Source organism: Propithecus coquereli, unplaced genomic scaffold, assembly GCF_000956105.1.
Source record: "Propithecus coquereli isolate 6110/MARCELLA unplaced genomic scaffold, Pcoq_1.0 Scaffold228, whole genome shotgun sequence".
In the NCBI taxonomy this organism is placed as follows: domain Eukaryota; kingdom Metazoa; phylum Chordata; class Mammalia; order Primates; family Indriidae; genus Propithecus; species Propithecus coquereli.
Genome location: NW_012147819.1, coordinates 1,629,029 through 1,647,780, shown reverse-complemented (window position 1 = coordinate 1,647,780; position 18,752 = coordinate 1,629,029). Strand labels below are relative to the sequence as shown.

Genomic DNA, 18,752 nt, shown 5'->3' with positions numbered 1-18,752 from the left:
TCTGATGCTCAGGGAGGAGGAAACCACCACAGCCATTCCTGTCTCAACTCTTACCTTCTGAGAAGTCGCCCTTGTTATGATTCAAAACATCTGGCATGTCTGACTTGACTTTCTTGACTTACGAAAGTTATGACACATGGATGCTTAGTTTCCACCACTGGTTTACGAAGGGTTAAAAAAATAGAGCACCCAGATTTCGTAAAAAAAGTTTATTTTCATATAAAAGTGCCAAAATATCCACCAATGTCATAATCTATCTCAATAACCAGTTTACACTAGCAATCAAAACACAAGCCTCTTTATTCACATTGTTTAAAAATCCAATTCTTTTCACACATTCCCACAGTAACTGGAGTCTCTGGACAGCGGGAAGTTTGCGTTCCTGTTTGCTGTGGTAGTCCATATGTCCAGGTTCATATAGGCACGAAACGGGTTAAACCCCGGGTAGTATTCCTTGCACATGACGGCCTGGTTTTCCATGTGAGTAGAATGTTCCGTGGTAGGATTGATGGGGCAGCAATTTTCATACACATCGCTTTGCGGGGCCCAAATGGAACCAAAAAGTCCAGACATTGGAGACAAGCTTCGGGTGCTTGTGAGGTAGGGCTGAAGTGTAAATGGGGAGGGGGAAACAACGTTAAAAAAAAAACAAAAAACCAACAAAGTCGAGTTACAAAGCAATGTCTAGACTGAATATATACCAGTGTATATACAAGGGTATCAATCCAAGTTAACTTGGAAGCTATCAAACTATTCTCAAATTAGATCTGGCTTGCTTTCAACTCCATTTCCCTCAAAGGTGGGGGTGGGGTGTGAAATCCTCATCTAACTAGATAACCTTATTTGCAACCCAGGGAAGAACCCAACCACAGGCCAAATGCCCTTTATATGGCGGAAAAAAAGTGTCCAGTGGATGCCAAAGGGGAAAATCTTGGGTTTTTCAGCAGGGAGGGGGGTGGTGCTCACAGGCAGGAAGCCTCAGGACCCAGGCACTGACCACCCACTGACCTTCCTGGGACTTTCATTTCATCTCTTATCACAGATGAAAAGGTCAGTGAGTCCATTTAAATACAGCTGTATCACAGAGGACTCCCTGGCCCACGTTCAATTTTATCTACAAATGGTCACCACTTGGTATATTTGGGGACATCTTTCATTTGGGGTGGCTAGAATGTCAGTGTCTGCAAGCTCCCCTTGTCTGACTAACTACTGTCAGGTTCCGTCAGAGGGTGGCCAGCCCCGGCTCCTGTGATCTGCAAGAGCCAAGCCAGGCTCTGGCTGATCCGAACCCAGTGCTAACGCTAGTTGAGACCAGCATTAAAGATGCACCAGCAACAACTCGGAGCTGCCCTGGGGCTCACAGCACAGGACGGGCAACTGACCGGAGAGTTGATGAAACTGGCGTGTCCCCAGGCAGCAGGCATGTTGGGTGGGGTGTTCCAGGTAGACTGAGAGTTGTGATCGATAAAGTCTGTCTGAACTTCGGCAGGGCAGGGGAAGCCGTTGGCATAATTCATGTTTTCTACAAAGAATGGGAGACATCAACATAGGTAAACACCTTCATGGAGAGCAATGAATTCTCGCTCTCAGACAAAACAGCTGGCAAAGCTTTACTACATTGACAAGTTAAAATTCTCCCTCTGTGTGGACCAAGAATGTTGTTTCACTGTCATTCTCAAGGCCAAAACTTTACCAGACACACCACCTAGGAAACCTTCAGTGCAGAAGGTCTTCCTCTGGACTTGTTTTTCTGTATTCGATCATTTGATGGGAATCTTTCTATTTTACCAAGCATGCTGAAATACTACTAGAGACTTCAATGGTGTCAAGATGCTTACCAGTCCTTAAAACAAATTTTTATAGTTAGCCACACCACCCTCAGCCGCCTGCATATCTACCATGTGGGCTGATAAAGCAATTCGAAACCAACCACTTCTTAGGTACCAGTAAGAAAATAATAAACACGAAGCCTCACAATCGTAGGAAGGAAGTTACAGAAGCACCCTCTGGTGGTTAGCATAATGCAATGCATGCACCGAAATCTAGACAAGAATCCTATGTTGGCTTATCTCTTCCCTGAAAAGGGAGCTCTAGTATAAGAAATCATCATCAGACAGTAATGTACAACAAGAGCATTTTCCATTTGATCAGGGAAATCTCCTATCTTTATTTATTTATTTATTATTACAGATGCTTGAGCCCAAGTATCTGCAATTTTCCACAATTTCCCCTCCAAACTCCTTTCCTTCCTTCTGTGCCACTACCCAGGGGCAGAGGAGTCAGGACATGAGAAACCAGCAGGTAAATGTTCCTATTTCATGTGGGACTTGATTGCCCAAAAAGAACAGCAAACAGCTAAAGTCCCAGCCTCCCAATGGACAACCCACAATGTTAGGTCCACATAGATCCAAACGACCCAATTCTACTTAATGTGAAATACTAAGTTAATTAAGGGTTATTTGTAGAAGCCCTCAGATACGCAGACTTAGAGGGCTTTTTAGGGCTATATAAGATGGGCTATATGGGGGTAGGCTATAGCCCTATGGCTATAGGGCTATATGGCAGGCATGACTGGATCCACGTGAAGCCCATTTAGCAGCCTACTGTGTTCACTCAAAGTCTGCTCACTGCTAAAAGACATATTCTCCTGCAGGTTAGTGCCATAAGTCCACACACTTCCTGCTTTGACCTTCTGAGAATAAAAGAATGGCACGGGGATTGTTTGCACAGCTTTTACCTTCTGGGAAGGCATTGTAATCGTTCAACTCCAATGGACAGTACACACTGGGAAACTGGCCTTCGCACATTGCGTTCCAATCGATGAAACTGCGACAAAAAAACAAGAAGTCTAGTTTCAGAAACAGGATGTCAACATATCAAGCAAAGAAAAAGAGGAAAACAATTTTATTGCCCTGCCTCCTAATCACTACAAATTCCCCAATCTGGGGAAATAAAAGATGTACTTTCTCAAGTCACAGAATCAAAGACTTACTAAACGCTCATCACCAGTGATGCTCCACCTGCAGGATGGATGGCCCGGACTAGGAGCACACTTCCTCTGCCATCACGTCTGTTAACTAGAGACAGAATCCAAGCCTGCGGCTTTATTAGCTGTGGAGGAACAACTGGAAGGACTTGAACACGAAAATGTCTACCTTGCACTCAGAGCAAGACCAGCGTTCATCTTGGGGAAGTCACAACTATAAGGACTGTAACTCGTGATACTCTGATCACTATTGCAAACTGGATTTTCATTATAGAAATGAGATAGTAAATACTGCTGTAGTTAGATGAACAAAAAACCCCTTCAAATGGATTCTGTGATTAAATAAAGATACTAACATTTTCTTAGCGTTCGCTAATTGAATGGCATATTAATATCAAATAGCAAATTTAAGAAACTGCCATTGTGTAACTGTTTTTCAATACTTAAACTATTTGGTCTTTTAAAACTTTTAATGTATCCAGAATATAAGCTATTGCCCTCAAGGAAGAAAAAGAGTAAAAAAAGAAAAAGAAAAAAAAATTTCAAAACGTGTTCAAGAATAAGGCCATGGAAAAATGGAAATCTTTCCTCTGTTAGGGGAGAAGAAATACGAGCAATTGTTTTTCAAATTTGCCTCTAATGTATGAACAGATCATCTCTTCCATTTAAAAAAAAGGAAGTAATGACATGGCCACCAGCTTTACTGCTTTCATTTCTTCTCCTGTTTCTCCTTGTGCCTGGTTTGTTATTTTCTAAGACATCACAACACAACTCTAAAAGGCAGCTAAAGCACACCGAGGAGGAAGCCTGGCCCTCGTGTTTGTAAGGAATACCTAACAAACTGAATTAAATCCCGGCTGCAAGTGCTCAGGCTGAGCGCGGTGCCCTGTGCAGAGTGAAGCCGTACCTGTTATGGACGGGGGCGGGCTCCTGCAGCACACACGGCGAGCTGTTCTCCAGAGTGCAGTTCAAGCTGCTCGCCAGACACACCGGCTGGGTGGGCCACAGGTCTCCAGGTGAGTAAAGACCTAAGGAAGAAAACGAGGCCGCTCAGTCCACCATCTCCCACCCGGCCCTCATCCTACCCTTCTGCAACACTCGCTCGATTGCGCATCCCTCCAGAAAATACTCCCCAACATCACCCACACGTGTAGACTCCTGCCTTTCGGGATGTTATTTCAGGACTTAATGGTGAAACAGCACATTGCTCTGACCATCACTTCAGATGGCGTGCAACTGCCTCCTGACCCGGACAACAAGATGAGATTCACTTAAGTATCCGAGGCCTACTTTCCCCAAGGCCCCATTACAGACACCAGGGATGCTGCAGTGAACAAGTCCACTCAGGTGAGCAGAGAAAAACAACAAACAAAAGAAAAAAGAAAAAAGAAATACAGCGGGGCAGATGCTCTGTGTGCTATGATGGCGAACACAGCGGTTTTAAGCAGGGCGGTCGAAGGCCTCGCTGAAGGAACAGCTCACCAAAGATGTGACCGAGGAGAGGAGGTGAGCCAAGTGGGCAGAGGGAAGCCCACCCCAAACAGCGGGCAGAGCACGGTAAAGCCCCAAAGCAAGGTGTGCCTGGTGAGTTCAAACAGCAAGGACGCCAGCGTGGCCAGGAAGGAGGGGAGGAGTGCGGGATGAGCAGAGCAGAGCCTGTGGACCCTTTAAGGATTTGGGCATTTACTCTGAGTCAGATGGGAAGCCGCTGGAAGGTTCTGAGCAGAGTGACTGCTTAGAGACAAGTCTCTCTCCCGTTTCTGCACATCTTGCCAGCAGAGGCACCAATGGCCTTTGCTCTGGACTATTTTTTCCCAGATGTTTGCGAAGCAAAGGCCTTGGAACCTATAGTGCCTCCCTCTGGAGAAAAGGGCAGGCATGCTTGTTGCCTATTATAAAAGATTTGGGGCCCCCAAGCTCAGGGTTCCTCTCCTGTAATGCTACCTACTGTGTACGATGGCATCCATCTAGGGCTGTCTGAGTCACCTGTGACACCTGGGGCTAAGGGCCACTGATGCAAACAGGCTGATGCTCATGGACTTGGCCCCATGGGCTTTATGTGAAAAAATGGCAGCTACCCCTCTGGGGAGACTTTAGCTCCCACTCTGCCACCTAAAGCAAAGCTGCTAGCTCAGTGGGGGCCCCTGACTGCCTGAGGCTCCCATAAATGCCTGGGCCCGGCTCCTTGATGTTTGGGTTAAGCTGAAACCTGACAATGTCCACTGGGACACCACAGCTGTCCACCCTCAACGCCGGCCATGCAGAACCAAAAAGGACCGTGGTCACTCTGCTCAGTGGGTAGAACCCAAGCCAGTTCTTGTAGCTCTGGTCAATTCTCCCCTGATGAACCTTGCTGTGTTTTACTGACTTTCAGGCTATTGCCAATGGCCTAGGTGTTTGGTCTGCCACCTGAAAGCTACAGGCTGGCAGATGAAAGATACTGCTCTCTGGGGCTGTGAGATGTGGAACGGACCTTGGCTTCTGAGACCTCGGAGCCAATCAGGGAGAGGTCCCTGGTGAAGGCTCCTTCTCCGCTGAGACTGACTGGAATCAGGTGCTGACAGGGTCTGCACCACCCAGACTGCCACCATTGCTGCCTGGGTCCATCTTGCACCAGACATGGCAACACTTCCAGCGTCACCGACTGGACACAAAGGGGAGCTTCCTGGAAGGATAACTTGTTCATGCACATCCCATGGGCAGTGATCACTATGAGGAAGCCACCCAACTAGAAAAGGCTGGTATGCAATTTGATGATATTAGCTGAAGTGATCAAAGATACCAGCTGGCCCTGGAAGGCATTCAGCGCAGCCTCAACTCACTGGCCAGGGTGGTTACAGATGACAGGATCGCCCTAGTTGTTCTCTGGGAAGACAAGGTGGAGTCTACGCAGTCACTAATACACCCTGCTATACCTGGAATAACGCCTCTGACCGAGTGGAAAGATCAATACTCAGAAACTTAAGTGAAAGCCACAGACCCCTGTGGCTATGGGATGTGTTCAGCTGGCTGGGTCTGGGACTCTGGTGCATGGCTCAGGCTGACACTTTAGGGTGGTCTCATCCTGCTGCTTAGGGTCATGTTGATAGCAACTGTTATTAAATGTTATATGAGATAAATCAAACAGATTTGGCCCTATCTGGCAGTCGGATTACTTGATAACCATTTATGGAATGGTTTACTCATAGGAAAATCTGCCAAGAGCCAAGGCTACATAGAAACAAAAGGTATGTATGTTGTAAGACACTTCTGTACAGGTCTCTCTGGTCGCAAGCAGAAGCATGGCTGCCTTTATTCTGCCCTAATTTCCAAGGATGTTTGTTAGGCAAAGCCTCTTCTGAGGCTTCTGAGGCTCCTATCTTCTGATAGGAGTAGTATATCTCCCTTTGGTGCAAGGGGCAAGTTTGCTTAATTTCCAACATAATAAAGATAATGTCTCCTGCCCATCATAAGAGACTTGGGTTCCCTATGCTCAGGGCTCCTTTCTATCTGCGTCAGCCCCACAAGAGTTGGTGCAAGCAGAGCTGACAGAAACGTGCTGATGCAATGCCTCCTGCTGTACTAAAGTCCTTTGCCTCTGACCCAGGAGTCTCTTGTCTTCTGCCAGCTTCTACAAAACTGTGGCCGGCTAACTTGTCAGCTTTTCAGTAGGGTAAAAATCCTAAGCGCTTCCTAGTTCTTGACAGTGATGTGACCTTATGTTTAACACGATCATTCTGGCTGTGGTGTTAAAAACAGGTGGTAATGTGGGGTGAAGGTGGAAGCCGGCAGGCCCGTAAGAAAGCTACTGTGATTATCCCAGTGAGAGAGAGGGACGGCCTGGGCCGCGGTGACTATGGTGGAGCTGATGAGAAGTGATCAGACACTAGGTATGTTTGGAGGGCAGAAGGCCACAGAATAAGGCAATGGATCAGATATGGGGCACAAGAAAGAGAAAGCCAAGGATGACCCCTTGATGTTGCCTGGAGGGAAGAACTGTAAGAGGAGCAGGTCTGAAGAGATGACTGAGCATTCCGATGTGGCACCTGTTGGACCCCAAGTGCAGATGTCAAACTGGCAGTCTGCTATAAGATACCAGAGTTCAAGAGAGAGGCTCAGGCTAAAGATAACAACTTTGGGAGTTGTTAGGGTTTGAAAAGAGACTTAAAGCTTTGAAAGTGGATGAGATCACCCAGGGAGTGTGCACAGACAGAGGAGAGCAGAGCGCCAAGGCCTGTGCTCTGGAGGGCTCCAAGATCATGAAGGGGAGATGGGGAGGAACTGAATCAGGAACCTAAGGTTTACTGGCCAGAACAGAACACGTGGTGTCTGTACTGGTCAACATGGGGGACCACAGACAGAACTGACCAAGGACTTAGCAACATGGCAATCACCAGGGACCCTGACGGCACCGTTTCAGAGGAGTGGTGGGGGCAAATGCCGTATTACAGGGGTTTCTGGGGAGGAGATGGAAGGCAGGGAGTTTGAATCAGCAAACTTAGAGAATTCTAAGGAGCAGAGAACCAGAGCGGCCGATGGAGAAGTGAGTTGAGAGAGAGTGTTCGGGCTGTTGTTGGCTTTTTAAAGACGAGAAGTATTACAGTATATATCTGCACGCTGATGGGTACGACCCATTAGAGAACAACTGATGATGGAGGAGGGATGGGGGCCCCGGAGAGAAAGGCTGCACTGACGATTCGTCAGGCTGCAACAGGAGGGAAGCAGAGCACGGCGTGGAGGGCAGGTGGATGGGACAGCAGGAGCTTTCTGAAGGTCTCTAACTGCTTCTCTTTTCCAGGAAAACAGGAATCAAGAGCAAGAAAGAGAACGAGGCAGGAGGACTAGAAGTGTGGGGACGGAGGAGGAGGGTGGGAGGACAGCAGTGAGTAGTCGAATCCAGGGAGAGGCCGGTGGCATGTGTGAATGCTGCTCTCCAGCTCCACGCACCTGCACAGGGTCAGGGGGAGCAGGTGAGAAGTGGGCCAAACCGTGACTGTGGCTTTGCAAGGTCAGTGCAATAAAGGGAGATGAGTCAAGGAAATGACGGTGACAATGGATCCGGCCATTTCAGCTGGGCGAGAAGGAAAGTGTGGCTGTGAGGGAGGGGAAGGAGTACAAAGGTGATGGGACTAGGCCTTGTGGACAACAGACTGTGGACAAGATCTACTTTTTAAGTGACTTTAGGACCTAACCAAGGACTATAAATAGGTGATCAAAAGTAGCTGCAGACTACTAATGAGGTCAAGGTAAAGGCACTTGAAACACACAAACCGGGGCCAGGACACTAGACCGCACATCACTAGACCGCACATCAATCCCCAACTGACAGTGGACACAGAACATGAGGTAAAGGGTATCTGCTTTGACAGTTTGTTATTTGCCCCCCCATTAACTGAATCCCACTTCTTCTCCATTACAGAAAAAAGGTAGTACCATCTAAATCGCCCCCAAATCTTGCCTCAGCAAATTACATATTTTTGAATTTAAGATTTCTTAATTGAAAACACTTATTTTGCTGTACTAACCATGAGTTCCAATTCACAAATATTTGTTGATAATTTGACAAGCCCAAAACATATCCAAGGAACAGCACAGAAGCCTCCTGCTTGCAAAGTAAAAACTCTCCACTGTGTAGAGCGGCATTTACATCCAGCATTAATTTACATAAGCAAAAGCAAGTATGTGTGTCAAAGCTATGGAAGGTAAAAATCAGCTTATCCTGCCACAATTCCTGACCCTGGTTAGGCAGGAAAGCAGCCCTGGGATAAAACAGGAGACCGAAGACAAAAACAGAGGCAGAAGAAGAGGAGGAGGACAGGAGAAGAAAAACAAGGGGGAACCAGTATTAACCTCCCATCAGAGACCCTAGGCAGGAGTGGGGTTTCTTTCCAACCCGCTCCTATCTCCGCACTCCCAGGCCATTGTCCTTCCGCCTGCACAAGGTCTGAGGGGGCCCAGCTCTCGGTCTCAGCCCTGGGGCAGGAGTAAGGCCGGTCCCCGAGGCTGCTGAGGCCACATCAACAGGCTTCCAAGACAAGGTGAGTTGTGGGACCATATCGGGGCACAGCGGACCTGTGCCTCAGCTATAGGGAGGGGCTCAGTGTCGACGCACAGGGTCCCTAGAGCAGGCACTCCCTAACGCAGGGAGCACGGCTTGGAGACGGCCCTGCCCCACTCAACCTGCTCTGTCGTCTCAAGCCCACCACCAGGAACACAGACAGTGCAGAACCCTGGCTGGCGTGTGCAGCGAGGAACGCGTCTCACCTTTATCTTCCTCGATGCCCGCGGGCGCCGCAGGAAGGCTGGGGCAGGAGGGCTCTGCGTACTGGGGGAGGTTATTCACGTCACTGTGGGGAAAGAGAGCAGAGGAGGAACCACTCAATTTTTTCTGTACAAGGAAATACTGATATTGTACAACCAAATCTGATCCAGTTTTTACATGAAATCTTCCTCTGGGAAACACACAGGTCTTAGAAATGTAAAGGTACACATCCAGAAAAGAGTCGAGGAATATTAAATTCCCAAGATCTAGCAAAGTCTTGTTTTAACGAAGAACACTAAAAACAATTCGTTAAGGTAACTAAGGTAACCTGCAGTTTCAGATCTGCCCACCGCCAGTTTAGCAATTCCTATCTCTCTCTTACTTCCCACCCCTAACAAAACCAGTTCACAAAGGGCGTTCCTTGTCCACTCGCCGACTTCCCTCCTCACAAATTCACCCATCTAACTGTATCCTCCTGTCCGCTCACAGCGAGCAGGCACCTAGGAAACCTGATGACATTTCTCACTCTGAAACCCTCTCCTCCTCGCTCACCATGCTCTCTGCTCTCCCTCAGAAAAAGCTGCTTGTTTATTCTATTCTGCCTGATGCTGCAGGAATCGTCACATGGTGGAACTGCAAACGTGCGGGTTACCTACTAGGTTCTTGCGAAATTTTTTAAATCATCGGAGCTCAGTTTTATGTCCAGTCCTAGCAAAGAGCAGATGATTCCTATCTTTATAATAACTACTGCTTCCTCTTTCTACTTTTAGAAGTGAGGTATTTTCTACCGTGGCCATATCACTGAAAAGACCCCTGAGACCAGAGACAGGCCCATGCGAACTGTGTTTGCTTAGAAGGGTTGTTCCTTCTGAATTAATAACAAAATCCGATTTTAACTTTCTTGCATCTTTAAAAGGTTTTCGTATCTTAACCTGCAGAATCAAATACAAAGAAGAAACATGGTGCCTGATAGAAAAAGAAGTACATAAAATATACTGTAAAAGCTGGAAAATAAAAAACTCACATGGGGTTGCAGATGTTATGAGAAAGGTTTAAGGAGATGGGAGTTTCAGAAGGAAAATCATTCTGTGAAACACTGTCTCCTGCATTAAAAACAAAAAAACACATTATCACAAGTTTTAAAAGTATAATTAAACTGTATATATTGTATACTGAAATGTATAGATTTTTAATATCATTAACCCCTGATGAGCAATTTATTTTTCACTTTAAACTGATGGTCACACATTAACTTCATTTTTAAAAGGCCTTTATAGTTTATCTTTTCATTGAAAAGGTAATAAACTCAACATTTTATAAAAATTTTGGATTAATAAATGTTACATTATGAAGAAAAGTTGAAACCATCAATATTATGTAACTTCCTAATAGGGTTTTTTTCCCTGAGAAAAGAAATTTAGTTAGATAAACTATAGTGTCCCTTCCCCCAGCTTATAAAGGAGTAGGAAATCTATAAAAACACAAGTTTAAAGAAGAATAATATGAATCATCTGCAGTTATACTATCATTATGAACATTTTGGCATATTTCCTTACAACGTCTTTTATGTGTATGTATATATATAAAATTGGAATCGTACTTCATATGTACTTTGTCTTTTTGGTCTCCTATACCATTTATCACTTTGGGGACATTTTCGTTCTATTATATAACTTTAAACACAACTTAAAGACTGTGCACTATGCCACTGTACAGAATACCACTAATAATTCTCATCATTCTTCTAAAGGTGGCTTTTCCCCAAGCAAAAGCTGTATTTTTGGTTTTTCTTAACATTAAGTACTGATTTTTAAAATCTCTTGTTAGCACCATCAGCCAAACCTTCAGTCTTCAGACAGAGATATACAGTCGGTATTGGTGGTACTGACATCTTATGGGGCAGGGGGGCACTAGAAAAACCACATCTAAAAAGGCCGAGGGGAGAAGGGAGGGAAAAACGAAAACAACGGTGGGAAACACTGACCGGAATCACCCGTGGGCACGGCCACTACTGCGCTGGTCCCTCAGACAAGACCTTCTTTTCAGGTCTCATGGAGGCAGGAAAGAGGGAAGGGAAAGTCCTGCACGCCGGCCATACCCATTGCCCAGCGTCTCATCGGGAGTGCACTGGGCTCTGGGGGAAGGACACAGGTCAAGCCCAGGTTGCTGTGTGGTGTCTCACAAGCCCAAGCCCTCTCTGAGCCTGTCTCCATGTGGAGATGGGAACAGGGACACCTGCCCTGCCCCCCTCACGGGGCGCGTGGCAGTGTGAGCTTGACAAATGCGAGGCGCCACACAAACTGCACAATCTCACCGCCTCTTCCTTCTACAAAGGTTACAAGTTTACCGTGGTTAACTACGTCTTTACATAACACGGAGACATGAAAACAAGCTGACTGAATAGAGCGTGGTGCAGAGTGCTATACTGAATTATGATTCCATTTATATAAAGACTAATAATTCTGTATTTTTTTGATGGATATATGAATCTAAAATAAAAATTGGACTGCAAGGCTACACATCAAATTCATGACGGTGGACGGTGATTGTCTTGGGTGGGTGGGGGGGAGTTGACAGATGCTTAAGTATTTTTTCTTTAAAAAAAAAAAAAAAAACAAGAGCAAATGTGACAAAATTAAGCGCTATTAATTCGGGATGATAGAAATATAGATGTTTCTTTGACCTCTCTCCCGTATCATTAAATTTCTCAGAAATTTACTGTTCGCAGCAGCATTATTCATTAATAGCTAAAAGGTGGAAACAATCCAAGGGTCCATCCACAGAGAAACGGATAAACCAAATGTGCTTTATACAGACAATGGAATATTATTTAGCCTTAAAAAGGAAGAAAAATTCTGGCATATGCTACAGCACTGATGAACCCTGAGGACACTGTGCTAACCAAAGTGATCTAGTCACAAAAAGATAATCACACTGCACCGTCCCACTTACACGAGACACCTGGAGGGGCAAATGCAGAGACAGAAAGTGGAAGGGGGGTTGCCGGGGGCTACAGTGAGGGAGGAATGGCAAGTTACTGCTTAATGGGTACAGAGTTTCGGTTTCGCAAGATGGAAAGTTCCGGAGATGGATGGAGGTGATGGCTACACAAACAGCGTGAATGTACTTAACGCCACAGGGCAGTGCACTTAAAAATGGTTAAAATGGTAAGTGTTGTGTCATGTATATTTATTATTAATATAATAAAAAGAACATACAAATGAAAAATTCAGTGTAGATGCTCCTCAAACTGTGTCAAAGACAGACAGTACATAAAAATGATGATGATGATGGAGGGAAAGAAAGAGGGAGGAGAGAGGAAAGAAAAGAAAGTGAATGAAGTCCAAGGCAAAGACTCGAGCCCACAGGCCCACGTTTTCCCTGGGTGCCGGAAGGCGGATCTAGACTGTGTACCAGGTGCTCGGGAGGGCAGGCAGAAGGGCCACTCGAGAGCGTCTGGATCTCTGCCCAGGACTCACCGGCCGGCAGGAAATGCTGGGCGTCCACCACGGGCTTCTTGTCCCCGTCGGAGCTGCTGGCACTGCTCCAGCTCCCCCAGCTGCCCCGGCTGGCACGCACGCTGCCTGAGGAGCTCCCACAGTCGGAGCTGGAATCGGAGCAAAACTTGTCCACACACTTCTTCTCAGGTTTCTGGTAGTAACCCTCTGTGGGAAGCGAGAGAGAGCAGTCACGTTCCACTGAAACAACTGTCCACTTGATGCCATTTGTAACAAAAAGAGAGGCAAAAATAGGAGAAAGAAAAGGTTCAGCTGTAGGGTCAGCTACCTCTCACCCTGCAAGAATGAAGAAGGAGTTCACCAGAACTAATGGTGGCACTTTAGAAAACAACAGGGGATGGGCTATGTCTACTCCACCTAAGGCATGCGCAACTGGGGGCTAAGATGGCCAACCACCAAATATAACTGTTCTAGAAATAACAAATGATTTCTATCAAGAAAACTCTCTGGGAATGGAGATTTGTAGGTAATTTTCTCCCTCTCATTTATTAAGATGTCCACTAGCAGTTTCCAAATATTATTGACATGTGCGTGGGAAGAACCTCCAAATAAGAACAAAAAGCAACACACATGTCAAGGGAATGAAAACCAGAGGGCAGAGGCAGAGAAACCAGTTAACTGGCTTGTGTGCACCAACGTGGGGCATGTGTCTGGGGAAAGCGTGTGTTGACTGAGAGGGTCACAAACCTCCATCACTCTGTACCCCACATGTAATGCCAAATTCAGTGTCCCTCCAGCCCCCTCACTATCCTGCACCTGACCCTGGACCTAGCACTGGGTGCCCCTCTGTCTCCCACTCCCAGGACACTGCCCAGCAGTCCTTCGGTGGGGCAGCAGCCTGGCTCTGCAGAATTACCTGACTCAGGTAAGGGGTAGCACTGTCTCGCCTGGCTACTTCTCTCTTTCCCCAAGGGGCTCCTGTCTGGAGCAAGCAGCCACTGTTCTTCAGCAACATGCAGGAGGACAGTTACAAATGGCCAGATATTTTGCTGGGAGGACACTAGAGGCCTATTCAGGCTCAAAAGAATCTTAGCTTTCTGGTCTCACCCTGACGGCTTTCCAATTGGGCTTTAATTAGCTAAGCTGCCTGTCAAGAGACAGTATCGAGATGCCATTTCTCTCACTGAATACTTCCCAGGGGAACCAAAAACCCCACCAGAAGCATCACTCGTCGCTCAGTGTCGTTACGCACCTGCCTCTCTCTGTGCCGCAGGCAACCCGCTTATAACTGCGGCATCTGCTTTACAAATCTCCCTGGCGTCTTCCTGTGTACCCCAGTTTCTCACATCCATGTCGCCGCTCAGCTCGGGCCTCTCAAAGTCATTGTACACAAGCTTCAGTTCACTCTGTTCAGAAGACCTGGAAGAGCCACACGCAAAAAAAAATCACATCTGTATGTGATTGTCACGTGTACATACAGGCTTCCCTTCCATGGGACTTACTAGAGGTGAAAATGTGAACCTGGGACAACCTGAGGCCTCCCCTCTCGAGCTCTGGAGGGAGAATATGAAGACCAGGAAGGGATGCCAGTAAGAAAGGACTTTGCCATTTTAGGACTAGAATTGATTTGGAGTTCATTTAATCTATTTTCATAGTTTACAGTGAGAGGTATAAGATTCTACAAGGTCACCCAAGGTCACATGATAAGTGGCAGGACCAGAACCAGAACCCAAAACTCGTGGCTTATTTTCCCTGTTGTGTCAAATATGATTTTCCATAGCTGAACTTGCTCGCTGGTGTCTGGCGGGAGGGACTCAGAGATGATTTAAATACATCCTCATTCAATCATTTAGCAAAACTCCTCAAACTGGAGTGAGAGGTGACCACCATGCACCATGTACTGTTATGAAAGCTACAGTGGCTACAAAGAATAAAGTTCTTCCCCTGAGGATTTCAAAGTTGAACAATACCTCTCTTGCATGGACGCAAGGGAAGAACTGTAATACAATTTCATAAACAGCATATGGAAATGTAGAAAATACTACAGGAGTAACTAGATGATTATTTCACACAGTCCAATTTCAGTACCTAGCACTAGGTTCATAGGATGGCAGGGAAGAAGATCAAATATGGGAGATGCACTGGGTGATTTCACTGATTTCTAATCAAGATAAAAAAGAGTATATAGACAGAAACAAGAGCCAAGGAAACAGACAATCCAACAACAACAACCTACTTCGTAGGCATCATGGGCCAAAAACATGATTAGCTACGGGCTACCTGAAAGTTATTTTTTAACAACTTATGTATTTCTTCAGCACATCAGAAATCTGCTTTTAAAAATGTATACTAATGTTTAATTGGTGGAATTCCACTCTAATTTTATATCTTTCTATATGTTCATATCAGGAAAATATACTTTTTTTTTTTTTTTTTTGAGACTCAAAAGAGTCTTACTCTTTTGCCCAGGCTAGAGTGAGTGCCATGGCGTCAGCCTAGCTCACAGCAACCTCAAACTCCTGGGCTCAAGTGATCCTTCTGCCTCAGCCTCCCGAGTAGCTGGGACTACAGGCATGTGCCACCATGCACGGCTAATTTCTCTATATATTTTTAGTTGTCCAATTAATTTCTTTCTATTTTTAGTGGAAACGGGGTCTCGCTCTTGCTCAGGCTGGTTTCGAACTCCTGAGCTCAAACAATCCGCCTGCCTCGGACTCCCAGAGAGCTAGGATTATAGGCGTGAGCCACTGCGCCCGGCCAGGAAAATATACTTTTAAGTGACCTCATAGTCAATCAAATGTTTATGGAAATACATGTATATGAATATATCTAGGTCTGAGTTTGCCTTTCTACAGAATACTGCCTTGGAGCTTTCGAATAATTTAGTCTACATAATCCAGTCCTAAATAAGGAAAATTATCTGTCAATAATTAGACTTTAGTGTTATTAAGAAATTAATAATGGATATGTACGTTGTTTACCATTTGCATTTTGCTGATTGCTTGGCACCGGTGTGCTGAGTGTAGACCCAGAGCCTAAAGAACCCCTGGCGCTGTTCCCTGTACATAAGAATCGCTGGGGGGTTTGTCAAGAGCTAAACCACTGGCTGAGCTCAAGACTGCAACATCCCCCGGGCCGGAGCAGGCCCCTAAACAGCACCATATGTGGCCTGGTGCCGGCGGCGGGCCTGCCAGCATTCCCTCCCGACAACAAGCTCCCCTGCAGCAAAGGGGAGCCCTTTCCCCATACAAATTTGGAACTGCTGGAAAAAAATTTAACAGAAATATATACACATATCTAGCAGAGCTCCAAGAAAGAGAAATCCCTAGATGCCAGAACTCAAAAGAACAAGCCCAAGTGTGGGGATGGGGGTTACTGGACAGGAAAGGGCCTTGCTGCTGGGCAGCTGCGTTTTAGTTCCCGCTAACCACCGGGGGGGTCTGGGACTGCATGACACTGGGGCCCTGGAAGGGGGCTGTCAGTGCGCGGGAGACCTGAGAAGCTCAGTCCACAGATCCCGGGAGGCAAAGGCAGGGGAGCACGTCTTCGCCGGAGGCTCCCACGTGTGTACGTGGGGGCGCTGGAAGCCTAATATAAGAAATCGAAACTTGGAGACTATATACCACCTAGGGGGCTTCTGGGGGATTTGTACACACTATTGACCCGGTGAAAAAAATCCTCAAGCTGAGAAATTTATGTATCTTTCAATTTAGGGGGATATTGTGGCACCGCAGCAATAATACAGGATTCTACACAATCCCTGTCCAGCTCATTTACAGATAAGAAAGTGAGAGCTCAGGGAAAGTACGTGCCTTGAAGCAAGCTTTCCAAAACAGAGTGCCAAAGTGCACGGCTTCCAGTTCTGGCTCTGCCCCTTGGCAACCTTGGCTTTAAAGAAACCACGCAATTTCTGGGCCCCTCACTTCCCACAGCTGCTAAGAACCTACATCTGCAGGACTGAAGTGAAGTTTACCTGAGTGGTAACCTTCTTTTTTCTCCAATTCTATTTAATTATCATGACCGCGGATAGCCCAGGAGGATTAGTGGCCAAACTAGGAACAGGCGGCCTACCCGTGTCCAGTGGTTTTCACCGGTTCCTGCTCTGCAAACGCTCCTGCGTTTCACAGGCAAAAGGAAGGGCTTCCCACGGAGGGATGGCTTATGCTTTTTCACTAAAACCTCCCATAGCTTTCAGCATTTTATAAAGAAAAAATTTTAAAAATTTGGTCACTTTAAGGTATTTTTAGCAAAACAATGGGAAAATGTTAATTTTACAAATATATTCTAATCTCAAAATACAATCACCTACACTCTCGTCTCTATCCAACACAACAGAAATAAGATTAAAAGATAATAGTTAAATGCAAAATTGTAAAGTGAAAAATAGATCAAAACTGTAAGGGGGTTGTAAAAATTACACACCTTGAGGCCTGAGCAACACCCCTTTTCTTGTTTTTCCTACATGTTCGGCTTTTATTCCAATTTAAATTTTGTAAATTTCCTTCCTTTTTCTCCTGAAGCTTCTTCTTCCTAGAAGGATCTTCTTGCTAAAGAGGAAAAAGAAAACGTTTAGTGGTTTAAACTGAGTAAACATGAATAAAAACCTGTGATTCTTTCTTTTAAACTTTTGAGACCAACTCCATCTGAATTCACAATGTCCCAGCACTGGTGAAAACTGAGACATGTTTCTCAATCTCCAGTTTGTTTTCATTTTCCTCCTTGCTCTACTTCCCTCAAGCTCCACAGAAAGGAAAGAAAAAAAGAATTGTTGCCTATAAAATTCCTGAGGGGCTAAGAAGGAAAAACATCTGCTAGCAATTTATGGTCAGCTTGCTGTTAGCTTTAGCAGCAATAAATCCTCCAACCTTCACCTGTTAATTTGGTATGTGCAACTCACATGAATTACTTACTACTGAAGAAAAATCAGGTAAAACCTCAACTTAGGAGCAAGTTGTGTATTTATGTTTCTATTTGTTTACAGATGAACTTTAGGAGAACAACCAAATCTCCACAGAATGATCCAAACTAGTTTAAGCTTCTTGGGTAAATAAGGCAAGAATATATTTGATGTTTTTGGTTTTTTTAGACACAGGGTCTCACTCTGTTGCCTGGGCTATAGTGTAGTGGCTCGATCACAGTTCATTGCAACCTCAAACTCCTGTGCTCAAAGACCCTCCCGCCTCAGCCTCCTGAGTAACTGGGACTAGGGGCGTGCCACCATGCCCAGCTAATTTTTTATTTTTTGTAAAGACAGGGTCTTGATATATTGCTCAGGCTGGTCTCAAATTCCTGGCCTCAAGTGATCCTCCTGCCTTGGTCTCCCAAAGTGCTGGAATTACAGGTGTGTGCCACCGCATCCAGCTACTTGATGTTTGCAAATGTGGTTCTGAAAAACTTAATTCAGCATGAGATGTATATAAGTTGAAGATATGTGTATTAAATATGTACAGTTTTTTAAATTTGGGCTTTTTCCTCTTTTAATGTCAGGCATGGCCTATCAACAGGCCCAAGGGGAGCAGATTTTCCTTGCTCTTTCAAGTTTTAAAGCAGCTCAAGTCTTTAACATCTTCTAATACTCACTACTCCTCTTCCTTCCACACACTGCCCCCTTAAAGCAGAGACACTGTCAGCAGGCAGGAGCTCACACACCGAGACTCAAGGGCTTAAAAAACACATCTCTTAAGGTGTTGGGTCTCTTCGGGAGGAAAATGTCTTCCCCAGGGACCTCCCAGAAGCAAATCCAGTGGTGCAAAAGAGTCCTCGTCCTATTGACCCTCGGGATTCACACTTCATGAAAAGCGAACATTCGGCTAATTTAACCTTCTTTTTCAGAAAGTTGATCTAGAAATCAGAGTAGGAATCCACGAAGTTCTAACATACACTCGACTAACACACACGCATTACCTACATGCTCTACGCCTGGGATATTGGAACTCTCATGCATCTATGAAAGCAATGTGCACACCACAAACACACACACTGGAAATAAAATGAAATTTTAACTACATATGCAGTGGGATTACGGAATTTTTGCTTTCTTCTTTATACTCCTTTAGTTTTCCCCCCG

At 45.6% G+C, this 18,752-nt stretch overlaps 1 protein-coding gene across 1 annotated transcript in view; it reads right to left on the bottom strand.

Annotated features, from left to right (window-relative positions):
- Nucleotides 1-202: 202 nt before the first annotated feature.
- The window catches only part of KIAA0922 (KIAA0922 ortholog), an 86,265-nt gene continuing 67,715 nt past the window's right edge, over nucleotides 203-18,752 (bottom strand). Inside the window, exons 24-32 of the mRNA XM_012645266.1 lie at nucleotides 17,108-17,232; nucleotides 13,938-14,104; nucleotides 12,707-12,892; nucleotides 10,252-10,330; nucleotides 9,230-9,312; nucleotides 3,894-4,014; nucleotides 2,738-2,826; nucleotides 1,383-1,522; nucleotides 203-606 (exon numbers count right to left, since the gene is read on the bottom strand). Coding sequence (XP_012500720.1) covers nucleotides 331-606; nucleotides 1,383-1,522; nucleotides 2,738-2,826; nucleotides 3,894-4,014; nucleotides 9,230-9,312; nucleotides 10,252-10,330; nucleotides 12,707-12,892; nucleotides 13,938-14,104; nucleotides 17,108-17,232 — 1,266 coding nt within the window. The 3' untranslated portion in view covers nucleotides 203-330. The remainder of the gene's footprint in view (nucleotides 607-1,382; nucleotides 1,523-2,737; nucleotides 2,827-3,893; nucleotides 4,015-9,229; nucleotides 9,313-10,251; nucleotides 10,331-12,706; nucleotides 12,893-13,937; nucleotides 14,105-17,107; nucleotides 17,233-18,752) is intronic.